The sequence below is a fragment of the Rhinolophus sinicus genome, chromosome 2 (genome assembly GCF_057876585.1).
Source record: "Rhinolophus sinicus isolate RSI-liver-muscle chromosome 2, RSI-T2T, whole genome shotgun sequence".
Taxonomy (NCBI): domain Eukaryota; kingdom Metazoa; phylum Chordata; class Mammalia; order Chiroptera; family Rhinolophidae; genus Rhinolophus; species Rhinolophus sinicus.
Genome location: NC_142502.1, coordinates 171,464,108 through 171,491,963, shown reverse-complemented (window position 1 = coordinate 171,491,963; position 27,856 = coordinate 171,464,108). Strand labels below are relative to the sequence as shown.

Sequence of the window (27,856 nt, the reverse complement as noted above, 5' to 3'; positions counted from 1 at the left end):
TGTTGGTTGGTTCTCATAGGTCTTCAGCTTAAAACCATCCCTATGCCAGAGTGGCATGGCTTGAAGTGGCATATTTTGATCTCCTACACTAGTTAATGGTGGAGCTGAACTCAGCCCGGGTTTGTTATTTTGTTGTTTTTCCCTAAGCCCCTGCTTTTAGACAGTTGGCTGTTTTTTGGTAGTCATTTTATAAATGAAGAAAAAGAGGTCACAGCTAGTGAACAGCACTGACGTGTGCTGGCACTGCTTTGGCTGCGCTGCACGAATTGCAGTAGCAACGCTGTGGGTCAGGTGGTGTAATTATCCCTATTTCACTGATGAGGACAGTAAACCACAGAGAGGGTAAGTGAGTTGTGCGGTTGTACACAGCTCCCAGGATGGGATTTGAACCCAGGTAGTCTAGCGTCAGAATGTTTGCCCTTAACCATTGCCCTGTAACGGTTAAAAGAGGCTCAGTATCTTATAAACGACGAATCTGGGAGTGAAATCTTCGCTGAGTCACCAGTCCGTCTTCTGGGTTCTCATATTACTTTGGACAAATCTTCATTAACACACCGCTGCAGACTCTTACCAGTTTTAATTTGTCTCCTAGTTGTGAGGACCGGAATTCTTCATTTCATATTTGATTACCCAGAGAACAGTTTGGCATACTGTAGGCACAGTAAATATTGATCAAATCTAGTGTAGTGTTTTTTATGCTGTAACTGCTTTTCTTCTCTTTTATATTGTGAAGCCACTTACAGTTTCATCTTTTTCTCGCTTTGTGAACGGAGCACGTTTTCTACTACGTTTTTTTCTTGCCTTCTATTTGGTCTTCTTTAAGGTGATTCATTTAATAGCAGCTCCCTCTTCTTAAAAGAAACAGTGCTCTCTCTAAATGAACTGCTATTCCAATCCAGCTGTCTTCCTGTCATCTTCTGATTGTCTCATTCATCATCATCAAATACTATTAAGTGTCTTTTAGTACTTTGTGCTGTGCTAGGCATTCTATAAGCAAATAAAACAGACATGGTCCCTGATTTTGAGAAGTTTCTAATTTAAACCAGCTTTGGAGCTCTTTAAAGACACTACTGATCTTCAAGAAGGAAGAATTTTAGAGCTCCTCCCAGATTGTAGCTGGTCTTTTTTCCCACTCTTCATGTTTAAAAATTGTGCCTCCTGTCCCAGAATCTTTGCACTTGTTATTTCCTCTGCTTGGATGGCTTTCTGCTATCACCCGACTTTCATCTAGGTAATATTTTTTCTTCTATTAACATGTAAGTCAATCAATATTGCTTTAGAGAAATTCTAAGAAAACTCACTGACTAGATATTTATATTTATCTATCTATCTATCTATCTATCTATCTATCTATCTATCTATCTATCTATCTATCTATCTATCTATCTATCTTTTGTCCAAGTAGTCTTCATCAGGATAGTATTAATTTTCTTATTCTTAGTTCTCACTAATAAATAGGTCCTTTTACTAATGAACTGATATTTAAAAAATTAAGTTGTCAACTATCCATCACCACTTAATTCAAGTATCTCTCCTTTTCATCCAGTCATATTTTTTTGTGTTCGTCAGTCTGTCATTGATTGCTGTATGTTGCATATCATGTAAAAAAAAAAAGATGCATATGAATTGCAAGATGAAATTGCAAATATGGCAAGAATTTCAGGATTTCTTGATGGTAACGAAGTATGCTGGAGGAAAAGACTGACAGAATGAAGGCTTTGCAGGTTACGTCAATAAACAATTCAAAGAAAATGAAACTGTTAGGATTGGCCTTTAAAAAATAAAGAATGATCTGAATATTAAAAAATAAAGAGAAACCTGTCAAGAAAGTGACCTTTATGATTGGGCTTAGAGTCAAATATAAAGTAAAAAATGTTTAATTGTATTGGCCATACAATTTATCAGAAAAATCACACATATACACAGACTCAGGTGATACCTTTTTTTCAAATTTAAGAATGTGATGTTTTTACAATTATAATCTAACATTGCTTAAATTTAATATGAAATAAATTTATTTTCATATATTTTAGTTTCAACTTTGAAGATAAAGTTTCAAAGAAATAAAGTCAGGTCCCTATTTTAAGTGAATTCACTTGAAGTTGACTTTTCCTGTACTAATTATCCTTAGATTACAAGGACCTTTTCTGTTTGATTATTGCCTGTCTCCGATGCTAGATTGAAGTTCATTCCTGGTTCATAATAGATGTTCAATAAATGCTTGTCGAACGAATGAAATAAGAACCATTGGTGTGAAAACCTCAGTTAAGAGCCAGTGTTAAATCCAAAAACCAGCTACTTCTAATGAGGCTTGCATTACTTGTTTTATTCACAGAGTAACAGATTCCCTGGACACGCTTTCAGAAATTTCTTCGAATAAACAGAATCATTCTTACCCTGGTAAGATTACAGTTTTATGTTCCTAAAAATTATTCCTTTGCTTTTATTTACTTATTGAAGCATTTTATTGTGAAATATATTTGTATAAAAGAGTGTATAAAATGTATTTGTGGCTTGTGTAATCATAAAGCAGACATCTATTACCCACCCCCTAGCTAAAGGAGACAACTACCTAAGCTCTAGAAACCCCTGTGTATCCCCCTAGCTCCTCTGTCTCCCTTTTCATATACCCTGTCCTCAGGTGTGAGTCTTGAATTTTATGTTAATTATTCTTTTTATTTCCTTTATATCTTTATCACTTATATATAGATACATCAACAAATATGCTTGTTTGGTTTTGAGTGTTTGCTATTTTGTTATTTAGTGTTCCCTTAAAATATATTATTCATTCTATACATGATGGATATTTAGATTATATCTTGTTTTTACCACTGTGCACATTGGCAAAAGTTTCTCTAGGATCGCCAGGCATGGGGTGGCCATGTCTCCAGCCTTCTTAGGTAACGCTGAACTGTTTGCAGTGTTCATTCTCATGAGCAGCGGATGAGTCTCTGCTGCTCCTCACCTCACCAATGCTAGTCTGATTTGACTGAGAAGTCTTTGCCCATCTGACAGATTTAAGTGGTCTCTCATTGAGGTTCAGATTTGCATTTTCTGGATTACAAATGAGGTTGAGCCTATTTTCATGTTTATGGGCCATATACATTTTTTCTTTTATAATGTACCTGTTCAAGTCTCTTGCCCATTTTCCTTTCGGTTGGTTTGTCTTTATCTTATTAATTTGTAAGTTTCTTTATATATTTTGGACACTAATATTTTGTCAGTTTTTGTGTGTTGCATATATCTTGCCTAGTTTCGGACTTGTCTCCCTCCCTTTTTTTTTTTGGTATATTTTGATGAGCAGAAGTTATTATTTTTTGAGTAGTCAAAATAGCAAACCATTATATTTTGCATATTTTGTCTTAAATTTTTTTTCCTAAAACAGACATCATAAAAATATTTTCCTATATTGCTTTCTAAAAGTTTTCTATTTTTGCTTTTCCTCTCTGTCAGTTCACCTGCAATTGATTTTGCATATAGTAAGGATCTAATTTTATTTTTTTCCATATGGATAGCCATTGGTGAAAGAGTGATTTGTGTACTACCAATCTTTAAATATTTGTTGAGGTCAACTTTATGACCTATGGATTTTTGCCATTCTAAATAGGTGTATAGTAGTATCTCGTTTTATTATAATCTGAAATTCCCTAATGACATATGGTGTTGACATATGATGTTGACATAGTTTGCTAGGGCTAGCATAACAAACTACCACAGATGGGGTGGCTCAAACAACAGAAATTTATTTTCTCAATTCTGGAGGCTGGAAGTCCAAGACTGAGGGGTCGGCAAGGTTGTTTCTTCTAAGGGCTGTCTCCTTGCCTTATAGACGGCTGTCTTCCTCCCATGTCTTCATGTGGTCTTTTCCTCTGTTTGTGTCTGTGTCCTAATCTCTTCTTGTAAGGACACTTGTCATATCGGATTAGACCCCACCATATGGCCTCATCTTTCCTTAACTGCCACTTCACTACTATCTCCACATATACTCACATCGTGAGATACTGGGGGCGAGGATTTCAGCCCCCAGTATCTCGCAATGTGAGTGTATGTGGAGATAGGATTTTTTGGTGGGGGGTAGGGGGGAATGATGCAGTTCAGCCCATAACAGGTGGTGAGGGTCTTTTCACATGCTTATTTGCCATCTGTACATCTTCTTTGGTGAGTTGTCCATTCAGTTCTTTTGTCCATTTTTAAATCGTTTTCTTATTGTTGAGCTTTAAGAAGTCTGTATATATTGGATACTAGGTCTTTCTCAGAGTGTGTTTTACAAATATTTTCTCTCAGTCTGTGACTTGTCTTTTCATTGTCTTTCACAGAGCAGAAGTTTTTAATTTTAATTAATCCACTATCAATTTTTTTTGCATGGATTATGCTTTTGGTGTTGACAAACCCAAGATCACCCTGATTTTCTTCTGTATTATCTTCTAGGAGTTTATAGTTTTGCGTTTTACATTTAGATCTATGATTCATTGAGCCAATTTTTGTGTAAGGGGTAAGGTCTGTGTCTATAGATTTTTTTTTTGGCATGTGAATGTCTACTTGTCCATCACTATGTATTAAAAAGACTGTCCTTTCTCCAGTGAATTGTCTTTGCTCTTTTGTCAAAGACCAGTTGACTATTTAGGTGGCTCTATTTTTGGGCTTTCTATTCTCTTCCATTGATTTATTTATTTTCTCTAATACCTCACTGTTTTGATTACTATAACTTTATAGTAATTCTTCAAGTTTAGTAGTGTCAGTCCTCTGACTTTGACCTTCTCCTTCATTATTTTGCTGTTTTTTCTGGGCCTTTTGCTTTTCCATATAAACTTTACAATCAGTTTGTTGATGTCCACAAAATAATTTGCTGGGATTTTGATTGGTATTACATTGTATATATAGGTCAAATTGGAAAGAGCTGATCTCTTAATATTGAGTCTTCCTATCCATAAACATGGAATACCTCTTCATTTATTTAGATCTTTGATTTCTTACATCAGCGTTTTATAGTTTTCCTCATATAGATTTTTTACATGTTTTATTAGATTTATACCAACTACGTCACTTCTTGATGTTAATATAATTATAATGCTTTTATAATAATTTTATCTTATGTCAGCTTTCTTTTTGTTAACCATTTGCCTAATATATATTTTTCCTATCCACTGCCTTGTAACCTTTCTATGTTCTTATGTTTTTGGAATATTTTCTAAATAGAATATAGTTGGGTTTTACTTCTTTTTTTTTTTTTAAATTATAGTTTGATAGTCTTTGTCTTATAACTTGAGTTAGAGTTTCACTTATTCCATTTATTTTAATTACTAATATATTTGGATTTATTTATGCTATTTTATTTGTTTTCTACTTTTTCACTTTTTTTTATATTTAAATGTTTTTCTTTCTTGACTTCATTCTGGTTATAGTCTTACCCCTCTTCTTTCCATTCTATTCTCTGTGTATATAAAAGTTTTACCTATGAATTTGTTTCTTAGCAATTACTATAGGTACTTGGACATACATACTTAGCAAAGTCTGAAGTTAATTATTATATTTACTCTTTCCAAAAATAACAGAAAAATTTTAGAAAACAAGTTATTCAGTTTTTATTTTATTTCCCCTACAAATTTCACATTATTATAATGGTTTTTATATTATATAACCAATATATATTTTTTTCTTCTGCAAAAGTAGTTCCATTTTTTTTATAACCAATATTTTTTTGATTTGCTCACATACTTACCAATATCTAGTCATTAATACTCAAAACTTCCACTTGGGATCATTTTAATTCTACCTCATGTATATTCTTTAAAATCCTTTTTAAAGGGTCTGTTGGTAGCAAAGTCTCTCAGTTTTTGTTTGTCTTTTCTAATGATAGTCTTACTGGATAAAACTAAAAATTGGTAAAAATTTTAGTTGGGAGGATATTTTCTCCCTGCACATTGACAGAATAATTCTACTGTTTTCTGTCTTCTGTCCATTTTTTTTTTTTTTTGAGAAGTCAGCTATATGTCTGTTTAATCTATATTGTTGTAGATGATTTACTTTTTAAATTTTTATTTTATTTTACTTTTTACTGCTTTTAAAAGTCTCTATTTTCTTTGTGTTGTACAGTTTTACTATGATGTGTGTAGGTGGAGATTTATTCATCTGTTTGGCATTACGAGTTTTTTTGGATCTGGGAATTCGTATCTTTGATCATTTCTGTAAAAATTCTTCTTCATATACTTAAAATGTTTTCTTCTTCATTCTCTTTATTATTTATTTCTGAAACTCTGATGAATTGTATGGTAGACTTTCTTACTTTCCCTTGCCTCTTTCATATTTTTTACAATTTTGTCTCTCTGGACAGCATTCTGGATATCTTCAGATCTGTCTTTTCATTTCCTGATTGTTTCTTCAGCTATGTTTATTCTCCTGCTTAATATCACCACAAATTTTTTAATTATGAAATTTTCATTTATTTATTTTTTTTTTGCAAATCTGTTTGGTTGTTACTTATTGTCACTTATTCTTTTCCCATATTTTCAAGTTTTTCTTTTATGTCTTTAAACATTTTAAATGTTATCTTTTATTTTATGTTAAATTATCCAATATTTGCAGTGTTTGTGAGTCTGATTCTACCATCTGTTTCTGTTGAGCCTAACTTATGGTCCCTTTTATCCTTGTAAGTTTTGTAGTTTATTATTGTGAGGTGATAATTTTACTCAGAATTTAATGTATGGGAATTTTTGAGGCCTGGGTTGATACCTCCAGAAAAGATTATGTTTACTTCTACCAGTTGTCTAGAGGCACTGCCAACCTGGGACTACTTTAATTTATATTCTGTGCAGTTTTTTTTTTCCCAATATAACACAGATAAAATGAAATTCACTTATGATCACAAATTTTGAGGGGAGACAATTTTGCCTTCTTCTGAGCATTAACATTGACCGAAGCCACTTTCCTTTGTTTTTGTCCAAATGGTGTTTCATTTTGTTTCTCATTTAACCTTACACTGAAGGCGAGCTGTGTGGGATCCTCACTTCAACCAGTAGTCTTGTTAGAATCCACGTCTTGGCAGGCCGCAGGCTTTCTGTCCGTCCCTGGCTCCTGCACAGCCAGTGAGGCAGAAGCCCAAGTTCTCTAAATTCACTGGCATCCCGCGGTGCAAGATGGTAGATTGCGTTAGTGCTTGGTTACCTCCCATGGTTTCTTTTTTGGTTTCGGCCTCTCTGAAGTTGTGCCTTTTGTGTCAGCTCAACATTTAAAAAAAATTATAGTTGTTTTAAATTATACTCGCTTCAATCAAGAGATTCATTCAGCACATCTGGTCTGCCATTAACTGCCAAACTGGAAATCCCATTCTTTTTAAAAACATTTTAAAGAAATTCTACCTTTCTGTGAAATTAAACAACAGCAAAAAAATTGCTCTGTCATTTGAGGATGACAACAATCTTAAGTTCTGAAATTTATTACTCAATATTTTATAAATTCGATATATTTAGTTATAGTGTTTCCTAAATCATTTTTCTTTTTTCATATGATTTATCAAGATTATAATATTTGAGAGTAAAAAGATTCAGCTTTATCAATGTATAATTCAGGTTTATTTGGTTTTCAAGAAATTTTATAATAAAACATCCACTAGTAATGTCATGATTTTAACTTATTCATACGTGTGCATCGTTTGTGAGAAAGGTAAGATCAAAATTTGTCCAGAAATCTGAACTACTTTTATATTCTATATGTTCTTACTTTATTTTCTATTTCCAAAGAAACATTAGATATAATGAACATGTATAGAAGAAATGATAAAAGATAACTTAATAAGGACTGCAAATTGGTGATTTACTTTTCCTCTTCTGACCTTAACTTTCGTATTTAGGTTTTAGGAGAAGCTTCAGTACAACTTCTGCTTCTTCTCAAAAAGAGATTAACAGAAGAAATGCTTTTTCCAAGTGAGTATTAAGAAGATTTAGAAAAACACCTTTCAAGGGGAACATGACAGGATTCTATGAAGGAAGAAAAGTGAAATTTTGTACCTTTTACATTGCTTGGTAGAATTTTAACACCTAAGGAGAAAAGGTGTGATGAGTGTGTTGAGAAGAGTTCTTCCTCCCTCCTTTGCGAGCTCAATTAAAAATGTCACCAGTGACTAAAGCAGTATACTGCATATGTTTTCAAAGAAGTTTAGTACTGTTAATAGAAGTTGGAGGAATTTACACTTTGTGTTATTATTGAATAAGGCAGATTGATTTTAAACTGTTTACTTAATTAGTCAGAGATTTGATTCAATGTGCTCAGCAATACTTAAAAGAAATGTCAGGCCTATTTGCATAATGTAATCTTAGTATTATTTTTAAAAAATACTCCCACTTCGTCTTGTAGAATATACTGTTCAAAATGCTTATTTTTTGGTTTGTTTCTCTGTAGAGAGTCCTTTTCTCTTTTTCATTTACATTTATTTTCCCCCACACCCACTTTACACCCCCTAATAGTTTTCTGTCACTTCTAGAGGAATGTGAGGCTCTTACGGACTGGTTGGGTTAAGGAGTTCTTTTTTTTAATTCTAAATCATTCCAAGGAATCTACGAACAGTGCAAAAACGGCTGAGTAGGGCAGTGCACATGTGTGCTTAAGTAGTGGGACACTAGAAGCCACTAGAAGTTAGAGCCCAGGCACTAGAACTTGACCATCAGCTGAGCAGCAGGCAGGTGTTCTTGTCATAACCTGGTGTGGAGTTATTGGGAGGCTTCACAAAGATCTGAAATCGCACTTGAGAGCCCTGACTCGTCCAAAGGCACTGTCAGGTATTGTTTTAGCACGGTGGGTAGGTTTGGTGTTTTCTTCCCCCCTTCTTTAAAAACCTTCTCCGAAGGTGAGAATTTTGAAGTTGATCTCCTCACTTGAGTAGATGAAAGAGTTTAAGGGCAGTAACATATGCTCCAGTTTATTGAAGATATTGGAGGTCTCCGGCAGAATGGAAGAAATTACTAAGGAGAGGCAACCAGGATGTAAAGGATTCTGAAGGGGGGAGGTATCAAAATCAGTGTCGAGATGTGGTGAGTGGAGCTTTAATTAACAGGGAGAAACAGGGAAGGAGGAAAAAAACCCTGAGCCATGGGAATTATACAGCAGGTCTGGGTGTGCACAGGTGATTTGTTGACATTGAGAAGAAAATATCAGTACTTCTGTTTGTTTTCTATGAAAATAAAAATGAATGAGGCTTTACTGAGACTTGTACAGATTGATACTCGTACCTGCTTAAAACAAAGAAATAAACATACGTTTGAAGATATATACTCAATTATTTTTATTTATAGAATATGTGACCAAAATGTGTGGTGATCAGTGTTGTAAGGAACAAAAGAAGACTTTAGGTGTTGGCTGGTCCTAGGAGACGTATCCCCTATCTTAGTGGTGAGAGAGACATTAGAGTGATGGGGTGACACCTCCTGCTGAGGGGACAGAGTTGATTGTACATTGTGCTTTGCTAACCTGGAAGCATGACATATTCTGAAGAACATAGGTTGAAAAAATAAGTTTACTAAGATTTCCGAAACACGCACCATTTTCTTATTTATTCATCTGGAATAAATTACACTTCCAGAAGAAACGTGGAAAACATAGTCAGAGATAATGGAAATTCCTGGGTAAGAAACTCAAAGGACTTGGGGCAAAGACGTGTTTGTCTCACGTGAGTGAAACAGAACCAAGGCAAGGGGGTGGGGCAGCCTCCCGTACCATCTGTGTGAGAGAACAGGATTTGTTTTTCTAGATCATTTCTTGAGATGAGTACATTTCAGAGGAAAAAAGGATGGAAAGGGGGTTGGAAGCATTTCTTCTGTCTTCAGCATTCTATATACACTGAATGCCAAGATCGAGGGTAATGAAGAAAGGGGAGCTTGAGATTGAAACAGGGCATTGCAACAAGCTGGTGGGCGCAAGGCTTCGTCTCTCACACTGTCCTCATCCAGCCTGTGACCTGTCACATCTGTCGCTACACCTCTTCCCCTCATTACCAGCTTATTTCAGCTCCTCTCTGTGTCATTACAGTGTGTCCGCTTAAAAGTCTTCATAGTGTCCTGTCTGTGGAATCCAGCCTATTGACACGATTTGTTTGGTTGGCTGAAATTTGAATGTCTCGCGGTAGAACTCATATAATCCCATTCGCCGCAGGCTCCATCATTTCACATCATACGTTTGTGTTTTCTGCCTGTCCCCTAAAGCTTTTGAATTCTTGAACCCAGAACAAAGCCCAGAGTCATTGGCACTGCAGGTGAAGGCCTGTATCATCGGGTTGTCTCTCTCCTGACTTCTCTCTTGTGGTAATATCCTCACAAGTGACTAGCAGTTCTCTATACTCTCTGTGCTGTTCCAAAAATAAAAAAGGAAAAAATAATACGCACAGTACACATAGTGTGCTTTCAGGACTCTGTCTGCTTCCCCCTTCCATCTGCTCACCTGTTAAGTGAACTCAAAGTGTTACTCCCTGAAGGATCTTGCCTGAGATCTCAGGGAACATGGATTCCCTCCTCTCTCGTGCTCCGTCTGCTCTGTACAGAGTCTCCGTCACAATTTCTATAACATTTTACTGATAATACACAAATCCTGGAACCTAGTTCTGGACCTGCTATTTCATAGGTGGTCAGTAAACATAGCTCTCAAATGCAGGTCAGTTCTAAATTTCTCACTTCCCTGGGATTTTAGAGCTTTGGGATAACTTGAGTCAAATCATTCTTAATAGAATGTCAAGTCTTTATCCAAACCATTAATTTTTGGTTTAGGTATTGAATTCATTTATTACTTGTTTCTCTAAAAATTTTTGATTATGAAAGTTGATTGTGCAAAATTTGAAAAATTACAAAACACTAACTGCAGATAAAGATCATCTGTAATTTTATCACCTAGATGAGATTATCACTGTTAGAAATTTTGGTATATGCTTTTCCAAATTTTTCCCCTAAAGCATGTATCTGAACTTAAGCAAAGTTGGACAAGTCATACTCTACATACCCTTTGAAAGCTTTCCCCCTTAATACATCCCCTATCCTGTAATAGTTTTCCGCAGTGTGACTTTTGCAATGTATTAAAAGACTGTAATGTGATATGGAAACTTTTTTTTTAAATTGGGGAATATTGGGGAACAGTGTGTTTCTCCAGGGCCCATCAGCTCCAAGTTGTTGTCCTTCAATCTAATGGTAGAGGGCACAGCTCAGCTCCAAGTCCAGTCGCCACCGTTTTCCATCTTTAGTTGCAGGGGGCACAGCCCACCATTGAACGGGCAACCTTGTTGTTGAGAGCTCGCACTCCAACTGAGCCATCTGGCCACCCCTCTGGAAGCTCAGTGGCAGCTCATTGTCTTCAATCTAGTTGTGGAGGGCTCAGCTCACTGGCCCATGTGGGAATAGAACCGGCAACCCTGTTTGTTGTTAAGAGCTCGCACTCTAACCAACGGAGCCATCTGGCTGCCCCCTGGAAACATTTTTATGGCATAATAAATGAAAAAAATAATGTAACTAATAGTAGATCCCAAACTTTTAAAACATGAACCGGTGTCTATCTCCCTCCCTTTCCAGGTGTGTATGTGTGTGTGTGTGACATCAGATAAATATTCAGCTTTATTTTCTTCTAGTTCTTTCTTTTATCAATTTATGCATGTAACTCTTTATTTGGAATTTATTTTAACATATAGTGGGTGGTAAGAATCATTCCCCCCCCAATAACTATTTTTTACAGCGTTCCTAATTGAATGTTCACTCCTTTCCCACTGATTTGAAGTTTTACTTTTTATCCCATAAGAAATAATCATGTGTATTTTTCTAAGCTGTCTTTTTTGTTTCCTTTAAAAGTATATTCATATGGAAGAGCCACCTTGTTTTAATTATTGTAACTTTATAATTTAACAAAATGGCAATATAAACCTTGCTGTATTATTTTCCAACCTTGTCTTAATTAATAATACCCATTATGGTTGTAAGAACCTGGCCTTTGTGGGGGAAGCCTTGGGTCTGCGCCCCACCTCTCCTCTTTATCGTCTCTCTGACCTTAGACAGATAACCTAAGCTTTTTGAGCTTCAAATTCCTCGTTCGTTAGGAGAGAATAATACCTACTTCTGGTTTGGGGGAGGTCAGATGCAATAATGTATGTGAAGTGCTTGGCACACAGTAAGTGCTCAGGAAATGATAGATATTGTCATTATTTATGTGAAATTTAGAGTAATTTTGGCAGGTTGCAAAAATCCCAGGGGTGAATTTGGGGAGAATTGACATACATATGTTTCTATTTTGGGATAAAGCTCTTTTGTGTTTTATATGTTCTTCAGTAAAGATTTATACTTTTTCTAATAAGTATTTTTTGTTGTCACTTTACCCTCGTATTGTAGATTTGACATGGTAAACAATATTTTTTCCATTATATTTTCTAACTAGAATTCTATCACTTCTTGGTGAATGTGGCTCAGGGCAAGTCTTTGGACCTCAGTTTTCCTAACCTCAAAATTAGAGTGCTCTTTTATTTTTTTTACAGGGTCATTAATGGGAGGCAAGGAGACATTGTTTGTGATATAGTGGATTAAAAAATACAAAAAGTGAAGTAGAAAATAAGCAGGACCCAGATTCTGTTCACTATCGGGTACCATGCAGTTTTGATAACAGTTTCTGCATTGATTGTACTGTGGGAATAGGGAGAAGGGTTTCTTTTGGAGGAGAGGTGCTGTGGACAGAGGGTGAAGGTGCCACTGGTGATGGTGTCTGAGTAACTGTTTTGGGAGGTCTCAGGTCAGAGGGCAATGAGATTCTGGCAATGTTTCTATTGTGGCTAAGTTCCTACTTTCCGGTGACAGTGGAGGAAGCTCTGGGGCAGTATTGGCTTGGGGCCTTGGCTGAGTTCCACGTGGGGGTGTCCCGTTGTCGTTACCAGGTGGGGTTGGTGGTGGGTGCCAGGAAGCAGTACATGCTAAGTGATGTTTTGTTGTAGAGCAAAGGAGAGGACTCCTGCGCCAGGCAACCAAGCTCCTTCTTACTGTTAGTGGCAGGGATGGTGGTAAACCCTTAAGTGTAACTGGAGTTCATTCATAAAAATGTACATACATTTTCCAAAGTGGTGATTGACAATTTTAAAAAATTATTTTTATGTAAAGAAATATTTAAAAAGTGAACAAAAGGTAATTTTAATTTACCACAGTCAAAATGCAAGGTTCTTTTCCTTTTGCTTTATTTCTTTAATATTGTTACCGTGTTTCCCCAAAAATAAGACCTAGCCGGACAATCAGCTCTAATGCATCCTTTGGAGCAAAAATTAATATAAGACCCAGTATTATATTGTATTATATTATATTATATTATATTATACCCAGTCTTATAGTAAAATCAGACTGGGTCTTATATTAATTGTTGTTCCAAAAGATACATTAGAGCTGATTGTCCAGCTAGGTCTTATTTTTGGGGAAATGTGGTAGCAATAAAATAGGTATAGATGTATTTTTTCTAATTGCTGTATACACAGTTGATGCTTGAACAACATAGGTTAAAACGGTGCAGGTTGACTTACACCTGGACTTTTTTCCAGTAAATACCTGTTGGGAGTCCAGGGATGCAGAGAGCTGACTGTATGCATTGATCCACAGCATTTTATACGGGGGACGTGAGCACCTGTGGATTTTAATATCCATGGGAGATCCTGGAACAAATCCCCTACTGATACTGAGGGACAGCTTGAGTTTTTGGGGAGTCAAAACTTATACATGGATTTGCGACTGCATGGGGGTTTGGCACCCCTAACCCCTCCGCTGTGCAAGCGTCAACTGTACGCATATATATAAATCTTAAATCCAGAAGAGTGTAGTATTAAAATAGTCAAAAAAGACAAACTTTTAAAATGTTAAACAAAAGTATATTCTAATATTGCTATTTAGAATAAAAAAAAATCAAGTTGTAAACATAAAGTATTCTCTTTGTGACTGAACTGAGAACCTGGCAGTGGACATGAATATGATAAATGGCATTTCTGTGCCTTTTGCACTGAAGAGTTTTTCTTGCTCTTCCCTGTGGACAGATCGAAAGCTGCCCTGCGTCGCAGCTGGAGCAGCACTAGCAGCCCGGGCGGTGCTGAGGGGGCCGTGAGGCTGCATGAGGGCTCCCAGGTCCTCCTCACGAGCTCCAGCGAGATGGGCACCGTGAGGTACGTGGGCCCCACTGACTTTGCTGCAGGGACCTGGCTTGGACTTGAGCTTCGAAGCGCGAAGGGGAAGAACGATGGAGCCGTGGGTGACACACGCTACTTCACCTGCAAGCCCAACCACGGCGTCCTCGTTCGGCCCAGCAGAGTAACCTATCGGGGAATAAATGGGTCAAAGCTCGTGGATGAGACTTGTTGAGTTAGACTTCTGAAGTGTGCGTGTGTGTGTGTGTGTGTGTGTGTACGTACATATATGAGGTCTGACAATTAACTTCGCAAACTTGTTGCAACGATGTTGCTAACCTTTTTTGATATCAGAGGGATTATTCATTATGAGTTTGTATCAACTGGACAAACAGTTAACCAAGTTTACTATTAGGAAGTGCTGAAAAGGCTGCGTGAAAAAGTTAGATGACATGAACTTTTCGCCAACAATTCATGGCTCTTGCATCACGACAATGCACCAGCTCACAGGCACTGTCTGTGAAGGAGTTTTTAGTCAGGAAACAAATAACTGTATTGGAACACCCTCCCTACTCACCTGATCTGGCCCCCAATGACTTCTTTCTTTACCTGAAAATAAAGGAAATACTGAAAGGAAGACATTTTGATGACATTCAGGACATCAAGGGTAACATGACGATCGCTCTGATGGCCATTCCAGAAAAAGAGTTCCACAATTGCTTTGAAGGGTGGACTAGGCGTTGGCATCAGTGCATAGCTTCCCAAGGGGAGAAGAACCTCGAAGGTGACCATAGTGATATTCAGCAATGCGGTATATAGCACTTTTTCTAGGATGAGTTCACGAACGTAATTGTCAGACCTCGTATATGGTGTAAAATAGTCTGTGGCAAATGGTTGGCTTTATTTAGCCATTATTTAAAATTTGAACATACGGCTAGCTTCATACAAATCATCATAACAATTCAGAGAGACTCCTTTAAAAAGCTAGCAATGTGAGCTATGGGAGTCATGGTGCCCTTAAGATAATTTTAAAATAAGCCTTTTTAAAAGCTTTTGAAGCTTTAGACCCACGAAACTTCTGAGACTTAGGAAAAGATGTGCTATTAGGTGACCGACTGATGTTGCTAACTCTGTTTCGTTTTTGCACATAATATTGGAATTTTCATTTGCTGTAATTGTGAAGATTTTCACTAGCTTTGGTTAACATATGATGTTCACATGACCCTTTTCTGCCAAGTACTGTTGGAGTTTTTCTTTCTTTCTGTGCTAATCGGTACAATAATAGAAGCTATGTGACTAGTGTATTTTTCATGTTTTTTGGCAAAATTATTTGCCCTTTCAGGAGTGCCTCATCTAAAGATATGTTAGAATTTTGGCGCTGGCTGGGGCCTGCTGTGCTCTTGAACTTAGACACTCTCCCATTGCCAAATACGGAAGTGAAGGTCTAAAGCAGCTCTTCTCTTACCCAGGGTCACTGATGTTGGTTAACAGAGCTAAGAACAGAACGTGGGTCTTCTGACCTGTGGCTCATGCTCTTTCTTCTATATAAAAAGTGTATAAACTCGGATTTTTCTTCTGTGTTGGTGACTGCCTCATCTGGATGAATTACAAAAGACTATGACTAGGTTTATGAATTCAAGTCATAAAGAGAAATTTTTGCACATACTTATTTAACTTCCTTATTGGACATATCACACACACACACACACACACACACACACACACACAAAGCACTTTTAAAACATGATGATGCACTTTCACTTTTGTAGAGAATTTTGTCATCATTTCTACCTGGGATATGAAAAACATTTAAAAAACTACACTTAAGAGAAGAGTGCAAATTAAGATGTATAAGGAAGAACATAGTAGTTATTCATTTAAATGTTCATGATTTCTCAATTTTTTTTGTTTTATAATTCATAAAGCTGGTGTTTGCTGTTGTTGCTCTTTTTATATTTTCAATTGTTGCAAACTATCCTGTTATAAAGGTACAGAACTGTATCGTGTTTTTATTTTCCTTGTTGGACACGTTAACAAAATAAGCTTCATAATAGAGTGATGTAATAATGCAAAACATTTGGGTTACGGATACGCATTGAAGTTTAGGTCCTACATATGTAAAGATTTGTCTCTAATTGTAGTTATTTAGACTTTAAACTACAGCAGAAATACTGGAACAGTTTGCTTTATAAAGTTGAAAGCATCCTTCAGAATGGAGCTAATTTTTTGCTTAGAAATAATATGTTGAACTATTTTGCAATATACTATTTAAAATCTAAATTCTGTTGTTTTGCTGCCTTTTTTTTTTTTTTAAAGTGTGGTATTTCAAATATTGCTAAACCTATTTTCCTGAAATACATTTGCAAAATAAGCCTGCTTTATAACCAAGGAATATTTTTATTGACTGAAGAAAAATGACTGTAACTGCAATTTAAAAGTAAACTTATTTTATTATACAGCTTATTTCTTAAAAACTCTATTTATACCTTAACATGAAATGCCTGACTATATTGAACTTGGGTGTCTATAATTCTTCCTGGTAAATATAAAACACTGTAAGTTAGAAACAGTGATGCCAACACTGAATTTATTTTGAGGTCAGAGAACCAATTGTTCTCATATTTAGACTAGGATTATTAAATGCCTATAATGTGTATGTTTACAGATACTATACATACAAATTCTGTGTTTTCATTTGTGTTTTGCTTGTGAAATGTCATTCAAAGTTCACTTCTTGAGTATTAATAAAAAGGGAAGCTGTTTGGTTTTGGAATGGTATGTTGTCATTTACCCTCCCTGCAATGGTGCTTTTCTCAGTAACTCAAGTGTACAGATGGTTTGTACTTAACGTTTTTTGTTCTTACAGTAATAAGTTGCATTTTTCCTATCCTTTTAAAAGAGCCTTAAAAAGTGTCATGCTTTCTACTCAACAAGTGATGTTTTTAGCCACCCTGTATTATATATCTTGTTTGGATGGACAGAGAGCCATTTAAGAAAAGAATGTGTTTCTACAGTTTTCTAAAATTGCTTAACTGTCTTTTATACCAGTGGGATTTCATTTGTTTAAGGTAGGATAGAACATTTTCAATTTAGGTTTTAAAAATATACAAATAATTATCTACATCTGACTAAAAATTCTGTTCTATAGTTTAGATTAATTTGGCAGGAATATTTTTGAGTGCTTGAAAGAGTTCGGATGTTTGCTGAATCTGAACTGAGACATTGTAATCTTGGTGTGAGTCCTTCCTTCATGTTTTATTTTTCTCTGAGCGTTTATCACCCTTGGCCATGGTAAACTTTTTTGCTCATTATTTCTCTCTTCCCTCACTGGATTGTGGGATGGATTTTTGACTGTTTCGTTCATTGCTTTGTCCCTAACACCTGGAATAATACTTGGCACCTAGGAGATGCTCAGTAAATGTTCATTGAATTAACAGAGGCAGTGCCGGCCATCGGTTGTTTAAAGCAGAGACATTATCCAGCTGACTTTCGACAGGTGGCTTTGAGAGACCAGGTGATGGAACAGGTAAATTTCATCCCTAGGTAAGGGAGGAAAGAGGGCAAGAAAGGTTTGAATGAATCATAGTAGCTCAACTTTACCCCAAGATAGGGACATGAAGGAGTTAGAAAATGTTGGGTGTTGGGTAGAAAAGGGGACAAGAAAGATACAACAGGGTCACCTAAGGCAGCTGCCTACATGTTTTTCTTGGGGCCAGCTTTGAATTTCTATTCTGCTGTGATGATAATTTAGAGAACAGAGTAATACTGTGTTTCCCCCAAAATAAGACCTAACTGAAAATAAGCCCTTGCATGATTTTTCAGGATAACATCCCCTGCACATGAGCCCTAATGCGTCTTTTGGAGCAAAAATTAATATAAGATCTGGTCTTATTTTGGGGGAAACACGGTATGTGTGGTCTAATATGCTGAGTAAGAACTGAATCTCACCTGAGTGTGCCAGCATTGGTCTCCAGTGCCAAGCATTTTTATTTCAGAGTTTTATTTTGGATCTACCTGTGTAGAATATGTGATAATCTTACTTAAGCCACATCGACCGATGGCCTGAGACCTAATGTGTTAAGAATCATTCTTAATTGAGAAACAGATCTAGTAATTTTAACTACCCACCAGACATGTGTTATCTAAATGATTGACTCAGAGACATATACTACGTATTACCACATGGCAAACCAATAGGAGAATTTACTTTTTATTTTTCTTCATGCCCTTTGCTTTACTACACTTATTTATAATACAAATACATAGTTAATACAAAACTCACATTATCACAGAGATTTTTAGTAATTGTTTAATAATGCCCCTTGGTACATAGGCCCCTATTTACAAACAGTGTCACGTAAATTGCTTGAATATACAACAGACATACCTAATGAAGCTTGTGTGTGGACACGTTAAGGTTTTATTACGAGCAGGATATGATGCCTTTCCATAGGCAAAAAGAATTTTTTCTACCCAAATTTTTGCTAATGGTCCTTGTTACAGGAGGGAAAAAGACAATATATGTGGAGGAATTAGAGTAGCTGGGCACATATTACTGACAACAATATGTTTTCATTGTGCTTGGTAGAAATGAAACTGTTTTTCTGCTTACAGCCTCTTCCTGGAGGAGAAAGGCACCAAGAGGTGTGAGAACCTCTTTCCCTCTTATCCCTTTAGAATGTCTTGTATCCGATAGAATTTTCATGATAAAGCAGCAGCAAGTTTCCTCCTTTACTACACAGTTCAAATAGGGACGTGTGGTACTGAGAAGGGGGCAGGAAGTTCAGAATTGTATCAGTAAAGATATTTTAGGGGTTTAAATTGAGGCTATTAGCTTAAAATATAACCTGTTCTCAGTGATCAATGGTGTCATTTAAAAAATGCTCATAAGTCTGGTTTAAGTTCAGCTCTAAAATCCTAAATGAACCCAGAAATACAAGTGTGTTGCTACTCTAGATATTTAAGTATTTACATGGGCGTCCACCCTGTTAAGCTTCTTTGTCCGGAGGAATTTGGTGTCTGGATTGGGTATTAGTCAGACTTGTTTGTGTCAGATAAATAAAATTAAATAGGGCGTCTCAGAACTCTACTTGTACTGACTGAGTTTGAATTTGAAGCATTTCTAAAGTGTAGGAAGTTTACAAGTTCAGATGCTGTGTTCTCCTTGGTGTCCGTCAGTCTCATGGAGGTTATTTCAACTCTGGCCTCACAGAGCTCATCGTGACTTTACTCGTAGCCTTACCTTCCTGGAGACTGAACTCATTATTTTTCACCCAACAAATCAAATCAGACTGACAGGGAAATAAATCATGTTAAAAGTATAGTCACAAGCTCTTTCTGTTTTTTCTTTAATATGACTTCTGAGATTCAGCGTAAATCTCAGCCAGCAGTATTAATGATGTTCCCGACCCCCACAGGTCAGGTTACGAAAGGTGGGTGTTGCTGTCCAATAGTTTTGGAAAAAACATCCCAAAATGGATTTCAAAATGAATCTTAATAGTCATAACAAGTGCCATATTGGTGGCAGGGAACATGGATTTTGCATTACAGACAACAGTGAGAGAAAAGTGGAAAATTTCAGTCCCCTTTTTTGAACCTGTCAATAAAAATGTGTTTCTAGGAAGAATTCCAATAGGTTATACATATTAGTTAAAATGTAATTTTCTCAAATGATCTTTTTCTTGAAGGGAATACGGTGTTTAGGGAATTAAGAAACGGCATGAGATTTCTTGAGGCCTCACTTAACACTTCCTGGTGTGTGACTTAGGGAAATCCAGTGTCCCATTCTGCTTGTTTCTTAACCTTTTCTAAAACATCAGCAGCTGCTTACTGGCACACACATGAGGAAAAATAATTTCTGTCTTTAGTATTACTTTATTCTGAGAGCTGTGAAGTACTATATAAACATTACTTTGAAATAATGCAAAAAGATTTAGTGTTTTTTTTTCCCCTCGACTTTTAGATGCCCTGAAATGTAGGTAATTTGCCTGCAATCTTCACAGTCCTATCTTTGGGTGGGATGTTTGAACTGGCTGTCTTTTGGGGATTCCCTATTTTTAGATCCACTGTATTATTCACAACAGGTTTCCCCCACATTGCCATCCAATGGCAGTGGGTGTGCCTGTAACTCTGAAAAGAGAGATTCTGTCCAATTGTCTGGTGAGTGGGAGGGAGGACTCCAGTTATTATTGAAGTCCTCATCATTACGCACCAGAACACTTACTGAGGGAGCCTGACCCACACACGCCTTCGGGGCTCCCACATGCACCTTCTTCTGGGCTTTGTGACTTCATGCTGGGAAAGGGCTCTGGGAGGTGCAAATTGACAACTGACAGACCGTGTGTCTCATCTGTTATCAGATGTTAGGTGTGTAAAAGGATAGCCTCCAAAAGGTAAGCTTTATAACTTGACTTTGCTAATAAGGCTGCAATTATAGCAAAGGCAACAAAAGAGAAACAAGTGGTGCGACATGGCTGGCGGGAAGGTCACTAAACGGACATGATTTTCATTGTGCTGTCAGCTTTGCTTCTTCCAGGAAACCACCCCTGGTGAACCTCATTTTGCCAATGATTTTTCTGACTTGTTAATGAGGTCTTTGAATAGGAAGAATAAACAGCGACCTGACACTAAACTTCTCTCTGGTCTACTTCTGTATAGAGATGAAATATCATTTGGCTTGCTCGGATTGGGCACCGACTTAATCGGCTTTGGCTTTAGGTGAATGAGGAGTCACGGTCAAGAAGAAACACACACACACACACACACACACACACACACACACACACACACAGCCATCACGTCCTACACGTGGTTAGGGTTTACCTTACATAGAGGAAGTCTCACTGAATCAGACTTCGGCGTTGGAAGGGGCCTTTGAGACCAAATCGTTCATATTTTTAAATGAGAGAGTTTAAATAATTTGCCTGAGTCACATGGGTAGCTAGTTGCGGTCTAACACCTGGGTCTCTTAACTCCTGCGCAGTCTGCTTGCTGTTTCTCAAGTAATTGATGAGTGCCACACCATCCAAAATATTCAAAATGTTCTCATGGTCTGAAGTTTTATCAATCTGATATCCATCTATGTTGGCAAATGATGTCTTACCATGTAAATATCCTAAGGAATCATTAATACATTGGTTACTAAGGCTGAGTTTAATAAGACAGCCTTTCAACTACTACCAGCTGATACATGCCTGCTGCACCAGCGTGGTAGTGCTGGAGGGTTAATTGCCTTCCAGGAGGCAGTCGGCCTTAATGAACCAATGCAGTGGAGAGACCGCTCGAGTGTGTCAGGCAGAGGGGTCTAAGAAGTGGACGTGAGCCGGCACTGCCAACGCTTCAGTCCTTGCAGTTTTTCTAAGGTGAGCCTGGTGGTGTCATCTGTATACGAAGGGCCACCCACTGTTTTATATTTATTGAAACCTGAAGAGAGGAAAGTTGCTGCTTTGGTTTTGTGGTTATAGTTCATGTTCCTCCTCCCCCCACTTGTAGGTAATAGTCTGTTCTTATTCTGAGCTTTTCAAATGTTTTAAAGTTGGGCGAGGGCTGAAAATAGCTTTGTACATGAGTAGTGCATTAAAAAGTGAATACCGACTCAGGATACCAAATGAAAATAGAATCTTACAGGAGAAGTCTCGCTATTCTCAGTTAATCATCTTTTAGGGCATCTCGTGGAGAGTTATGGGGACACTGGCCTCTGTATTGTATGTTCACACGACATGGGGAACCATCTCCGGCAATGAAATTAGCGAGGTCAGCTTTATGTTCTTTGGGGACCCATTTAAAAATCATTAGCTAAAGACTGACAACACACTTCATACAGTTTTATGAATCGTGTCATGGGAGTCTGTTATTCAGAGTCGTCTGAATTCATACACGTCTTGTTTTAGGTCTATAAAGCTCAGGTGAATTTTCATCCTACTATTACTGGAGAAAATCTATTAAAGTAGCCTGATCACTTAGAATTTCTTAGTGGAAAAAAGTTAATGTAGAGTTACATAATAACTTGCAGCCATAGAGTTTACCAAGTAGTATATGGAGATGCCAGAAATTAAAAAAAAAAAAAAAAAAAAAGGATTACTCAAATTGATTAAACATCTTCCTTTCTGGGATGCTTATTTTTAACACTTAGTTGTAAGTGTGGTAGAGGGTTTTATATTCATCTTTTGAGCCGAAAAGGATTGGTTCTGGTAGGGTTCTTGCTACTGTCATCAAACAAGTGACAGATGAAGTCAAACATGGCACAAGTGGGAGAGCCAAGTAGGCCAGACGGGTGGTACAGGAAGTGCCACTGAGCTGTGGTGGCAGAGGACAGGCAAGCAGACACACTCTGACGTGAAATTCTCCCCACACCCAACCCCAAATCATTTGGAATTCAAGAGGTATGGGAGGGTGAGCTTGTGCTTTCACACTGTTTATAATCTCCCCAAGGGGCAGTGAGAAAGGGACGTGACTATCCTTATTTCATATATGGAGATACTGAGGTACAGGCAGGCCCAGTAACCCAGGGAAAACCAGGACTTACACCCTCACTGGGGGAAGAGAATCCAGGATTCTGACTACTAAGTAGATCACATTCTTTAAAAAAAAAATTAAGTTTTATTTTTGTTATATTGATTTGCTCTAATTTTGAGGTGCCGCATTTGACAAACTGGTCATTTGTCACAAACTGCCAATCTCCCAGTGGGAACGGTTGTGGACTTTTGAGGAGCTTCTTTATAGACATGGAATAGAAATAATCATTCTAGCTTGTGGTTTAACTGACATTGCTTCTGCAAACTTTAATTGTGCCAGTTCATGTTCTATGTGGAACTTTCTGTCATAGTAAATGTGAGAGGCCACAGCCTCTGTCTGAATTGCCGTCTCCATGTGGCTGCAGCAATACTGAGTGGACAGAGGTCCAGGTTAATACCACGCTGATGCTGAGGACATACAGTGAGTTAAATGAAACCTCCTGAGGGCATCATACCTCAGCGTGGAGTTGTTTACCTATCTGTGTATACAGGCTTTTAAGACTCGACTGGCATTTGAAAATTGACATGAAAATTGAGACCGATATAGATGATTAGAATCGACACACCTCTCTCAGTGGTGGTAAGGTGCAACCTGAAAATAGAATGGATTTGTCGTTTTTAAGAAGAGAAAGGGATAGGATTTTTCTCCCCATTAATAATGATAAAGAGTTGGGTATTGAACTATGTAGCATGCTCCCTGGTTAATTGGTTATTGGTATTACAAATGTGAAATGAAATTGTCTTTCTCAGTTTTTGACAGTTCCTCTGTCATTGTCCTTTAGGAGATTGTTTCTCAAAGTGTGATTCCTGGGACCCTCCAGGGGGTTGATGAGTTAGATTAATTATAATTTGACTATTTTTTTTTAAGTTTATATAATTAGACTATTTACTTTTGCACCTGGCACGAGCCCAAACTTTCCTGATACAATTATTTCGAGATGAGTTCGTTGATGTGTCCATGAAGATGTGTGTCTGATGAAAATATGCTGGCAGTTAAGAAGATAAGGAAAGGTGGTGTCCGGGGTGCCACCTCTGCTTCTGCAGAGGAGCAGAGCTACCAACTAGGGCAAGGCGTCTGTGTAGGAGGCACGAATGCTTGTCTACTGTTGGCCTAGAACAGAAAGTGATGCTTTTGATGTAGGTGAAACTCAGAAGGTAGGGAAAAGGTAGATAGATATCCAGTCCTTTTGCTGGAGAATGCTTAGTGTCCAGCAAGAAAGAAAAGATGCTTTCCTCCCAAAGCGATGCTTTGGCATAGCGACTACCTGGAAAAAAACTGGACAAGAGCATGGAGGAGAAGCAGAGAGAAGGGATGAAATGAAAACTTACACAGTGAAACATTATTACATAAGTATGTGTGTAAAATTTAATAGGTCCCCAATTTCTTTCCATGGAAATAAATTCTGTCTGTGAAAACCAAGTTCAGAACTCCTACAATAACGTCACTGTCAAACTCAGCACTCCAGATGTTCCTTAATTCTTTTACTCATTGCCCCAGAGGAAAGATTCTTTCTTTTAATTTGCATTTGATAGCTATAGAAATTATGCTATGTATATTTCAGCAGAGCTGTGTTCCCATGTATGCTAGGATCACGTGATTAAGGGAGAGAAAACGCAGGTGAACACTGGAAGGCAGGATACTGCATTAGTACCTCTCATTAGGACCACTGGAGGGCCTGGTATTCCAACGACCCGTCTAGTGCTACAGGTAGAAACGTCAACTTGGTGGCTTTCGTGAATGAAACTGTTAGAAAGTTTTGGCCTAAGACGTATTGACACTTACACTCATGTGGGGATATGTTTCTATGCTTCGATGGATCCCTGCTGCTTCAAATTGTTGTTTTTAAATGATCAGACTTTATTTTAATTTGTGGACAGTTATAAAAGAAGTAATTAGTAATTTAAATCTCGAGTGTTCGATTCAGTAGGAAACCTCACACTCAGTTGTTCACTTTTAGTAGGAAGGTTTTCTTAAGGCATGAGGCACATTAATAGAATGCTTTTGAATCTCTGGTTCTGGCTTGGGGTTTTATCATACTCAAAGCACTTGGAATGTTTGCATTTCATTTAGATGAGTATATACACATTTTCTCTGTTCTACCATCACTAGTCATTACATTTTTAGGATCATCGGGGAATCAGCACAATCGAAAGCATCTAAATGTCATCTAACTTGGCGTTGCAGTTAGTTGTCTATGAATTTTCTTTTCCAAGTAAAGAATGTCCTTCCCCATGCTGACTCATTGCAAATAGCTCCTTTATTTCTGTTCCCTGTCCCCTCAAGTGGTCCAGGTCCATAGCAACAAGGTAAGGACACGTCTGGGACTCCAACTAGGAAACACAGGAGCCGCTAATTCTGACCGTATTGAAGCAGAGCACACAGGGTTGGAAGGAAGCATGAGGACGCGGACATCAACCATGCACAAAACCTTAGGCAGCCCCCTCCGGGCTTCGTAGTCTCACTTGTCTCTGTGATATTTTCTTCTTTTGAAAGAATAGGGGGAACCCATGCTCAAAACCTTTCTAAAGCACTTTGAAAATACAGCTTCTTATGTGGCACGTCAAAACAAGTTGGCACAAAATGAAAAGTGACATTTGGTCTCTGGGGTGTGGAGGAGCCATTACCTGTCCCCCCTTCATGGGCTCAGGATTCCCAAGGAAGAGAAATGAGTGCTGATGAGCTCAGGGCCCAGGCTGGTTTTTCAGAACGGTGTCCTCATAATGACCAGTTCCAGGGGCAGTGGTGGCCTCTAAAGGTAAGCCCTGCTGCTGGTAGCCGTAGTTAACGTTTCCACATGGGAAGTGACGCAGCCGGAACAGAGGCACTTCCTTCATGTTGGCTGTTAGTGAAGATGGTTCTAGGAGCAGAGAGGCCCCTGGGAGTCGGCCCGTTGCAACGTTAGATGGGACAGTACAGCTTCCTTCACGTCCCAGGCTTCCCCTCTCGTGTTGTTCCTTCTTTGCTGGAAGATTGTTCTTTTTGGGGGGTTTCTCTGTAAACCAGGAGCCATAAGTTGGGTTCCATAGGCTGGTTGGTTTATTTCTGGACCCCTGGACTTTGTGCAGCTCTGATGGCAGGTTGGACTGAGAGAATGCCATGTTAACGTGTCCCCCTTCCGTGGCTGGCCCTCTGGTGACTCGAACAGAGACCTCTGCGGCTGCTGGTTTCTTCACGGCTTTGCCAGAGGAAGCAGAAGGCAGAGGGGGCGGGGCAGCTGGGCCCTGCCCCTCCTCCCGTTTAGCTGGTGGAGGAGAGACTAGGAGGGGAGGCATTCCCTCAGGGTCCTTGGGCCTCACGGGCACTTTCTCTTCCTCTTCCACGAGTGGGCCATATTCTATTGGCAAAGCAGTGTTGATCACATCTGGATCCTATAGGTAGGAGAAATGAATGGATTAAAACTGAATCAGACAAAACAACGTTGGATCTGGAAGATTCCTGAGTGAAAATCTCACCCCAACTTAATTTACAGATGAGGAAACCATTCCCTGTCTATTGGGAATATATTCATTTATAGGCAGCAGGGAATAAGAAATGAATGGGAAATTCTCCTCGTCCTTGAAGAGCTTAGAAGAGACGCTCTGGAGTAGGCGTGTGTACTGGGTCCTAGAAGCACCCAACTGCCCGGTGCCGGGGCCAGGGGCCAGGAAAAGCTTTGCAGAGACCACTGTTGGGCCAGTCTTAAAAGGCCAGTGGACTTTTAAAAAAATTGTAAATTAGTTAAAAAATTTATTCCACTCTGTTCCCAATGAAATCTTTCCAACTGAAAAGGAAACTCTGGCTTCAGATGTGTATGTGCGTGTAGTGGGGGCAAAGGGATGGGAAGGGAGAAGAGGAGAGAGACACACACGTACCATGTTGGTTTACAAGGCGTACTTGTTGTTCTCTTCCTAGCTGCCTCCTGTTTTTCTTATATTTGGATGGGCTACACGTAATCACAACTTTTTCTACGTTATGTCATCATATCATTGCATGTGCAGATATCATAATGCAGTGGTTCTGTAACGAGTTTGGATATGATGACGCCCTTTGTGAGACCCAGGAAATACTGAAGTGCTGGGAGGAAGACCGTTTACAAAACCAACTTTGTGCTCAATCACAGCCACAGATTGTAATATAGAAAAGCAAAAGCAGTTGCCAGAGATTTGAGGAAAATTTGTGGGAGGAAACTAAAACTTGGCGAAATTTAATTCTTTAGTATTTTATACAAATTGGGAAAACCATTACTGGCATTCAACAGAAAAGTACTTTGGTCCAGCATTCATCAGTAAAGGGTTTAATAATAAAAAATAACTACCTTCTGATTCTCTTTTATATTTCAGTTCCTTCCCTGTTAATTATTAGTGTCTCTAGTGAGTCCTTCAAAATGTGCGTCTGTAGAACCACCTGCTTTTAGGAGGGATGGTATATTCTTTGAAAAAATTTACTCCAAAGTATATCTATTTAAGTGGGTAAATTCCATTAATATTACAACATAGTAACCTGAAGTGTCATTGAACATCAAGTTCTCTGAAACAACCCCAAATAACGTGATAAATGAAGTCCATCCAGATAAATGCCAGTCCACCTACTTCTGAGCTGACAGGACCTGAAAGGGTGGAATCGTGAGGCTAGGAAATGACTATAGTTTGAAAATGTATTATGTCTTTTGTAACAACTCAAACGAAGGAATTTAGAGAGGCAGCGGTTTATTGTCTGACTTCTAAAATATTCTCCAGAATTAGATGTCCTAGCAGAAGGAGCACGGAGAGAGAGGGAAAGAAAGCAGATACGGTGGAGAGGAGGTAACTGTGGAATGACAGCCCCTGGGGGACAGGGGGCAGCTTTGAAGGGGAGGTGGTGGGAATGGTGTGGGGGCAGAGACAGGGAGCACATTCAGGGGAGTCTCGTTCGATAGCCTCTCCATTCTTGAGGAGTTAGGAGGCATAGTCATCTGCGAAAATGGGGGAGAAAGGGAGACTTTAGAGTGATTCCTGAAGCAAATGGGAGCGGGGTCTGCACTGGGCCCAGAGGGAGTGCTGGGAAACCGTGTGGCTTGGACAACCTCTCCAAGCCCCAACTCCTCATCTGGAAGGGGGGATATTTTGTGTACCTCGATGAGGATAAGGTGAAATACATGGAAAATGGTGTGTGTATTACAGATGCTGTTTGATGATGATAAAATGTCTTCAGATCACTCTGACCTTGCCTTTCATCCCTCTAACACATATCAATGGACATACAATAATCAAATTATTATAT

General features: G+C 38.2%; 2 protein-coding genes across 3 annotated transcripts in view; one reads left to right on the top strand and one right to left on the bottom strand.

Annotated features, from left to right (window-relative positions):
- The window catches only part of CLIP4 (CAP-Gly domain containing linker protein family member 4), a 56,789-nt gene extending 39,912 nt beyond the window's left edge, over positions 1-16,877 (top strand). For both annotated transcript variants that reach the window (XM_074331840.2, XM_074331838.2), the window contains exons 14-16: positions 2,336-2,400; positions 7,847-7,919; positions 14,018-16,877. In XM_074331840.2, coding sequence (XP_074187941.1) covers positions 2,336-2,400; positions 7,847-7,919; positions 14,018-14,339 — 460 coding nt within the window. In that variant the 3' untranslated portion in view covers positions 14,340-16,877. The remainder of the gene's footprint in view (positions 1-2,335; positions 2,401-7,846; positions 7,920-14,017) is intronic.
- Positions 16,878-19,904: 3,027 nt separating this feature from the next.
- Positions 19,905-27,856, bottom strand: part of ALK (ALK receptor tyrosine kinase) — a 641,950-nt gene continuing 633,998 nt past the window's right edge. Inside the window, exon 29 of the mRNA XM_074331841.2 lies at positions 19,905-25,986. Coding sequence (XP_074187942.2) covers positions 25,300-25,986 — 687 coding nt within the window. The 3' untranslated portion in view covers positions 19,905-25,299. The remainder of the gene's footprint in view (positions 25,987-27,856) is intronic.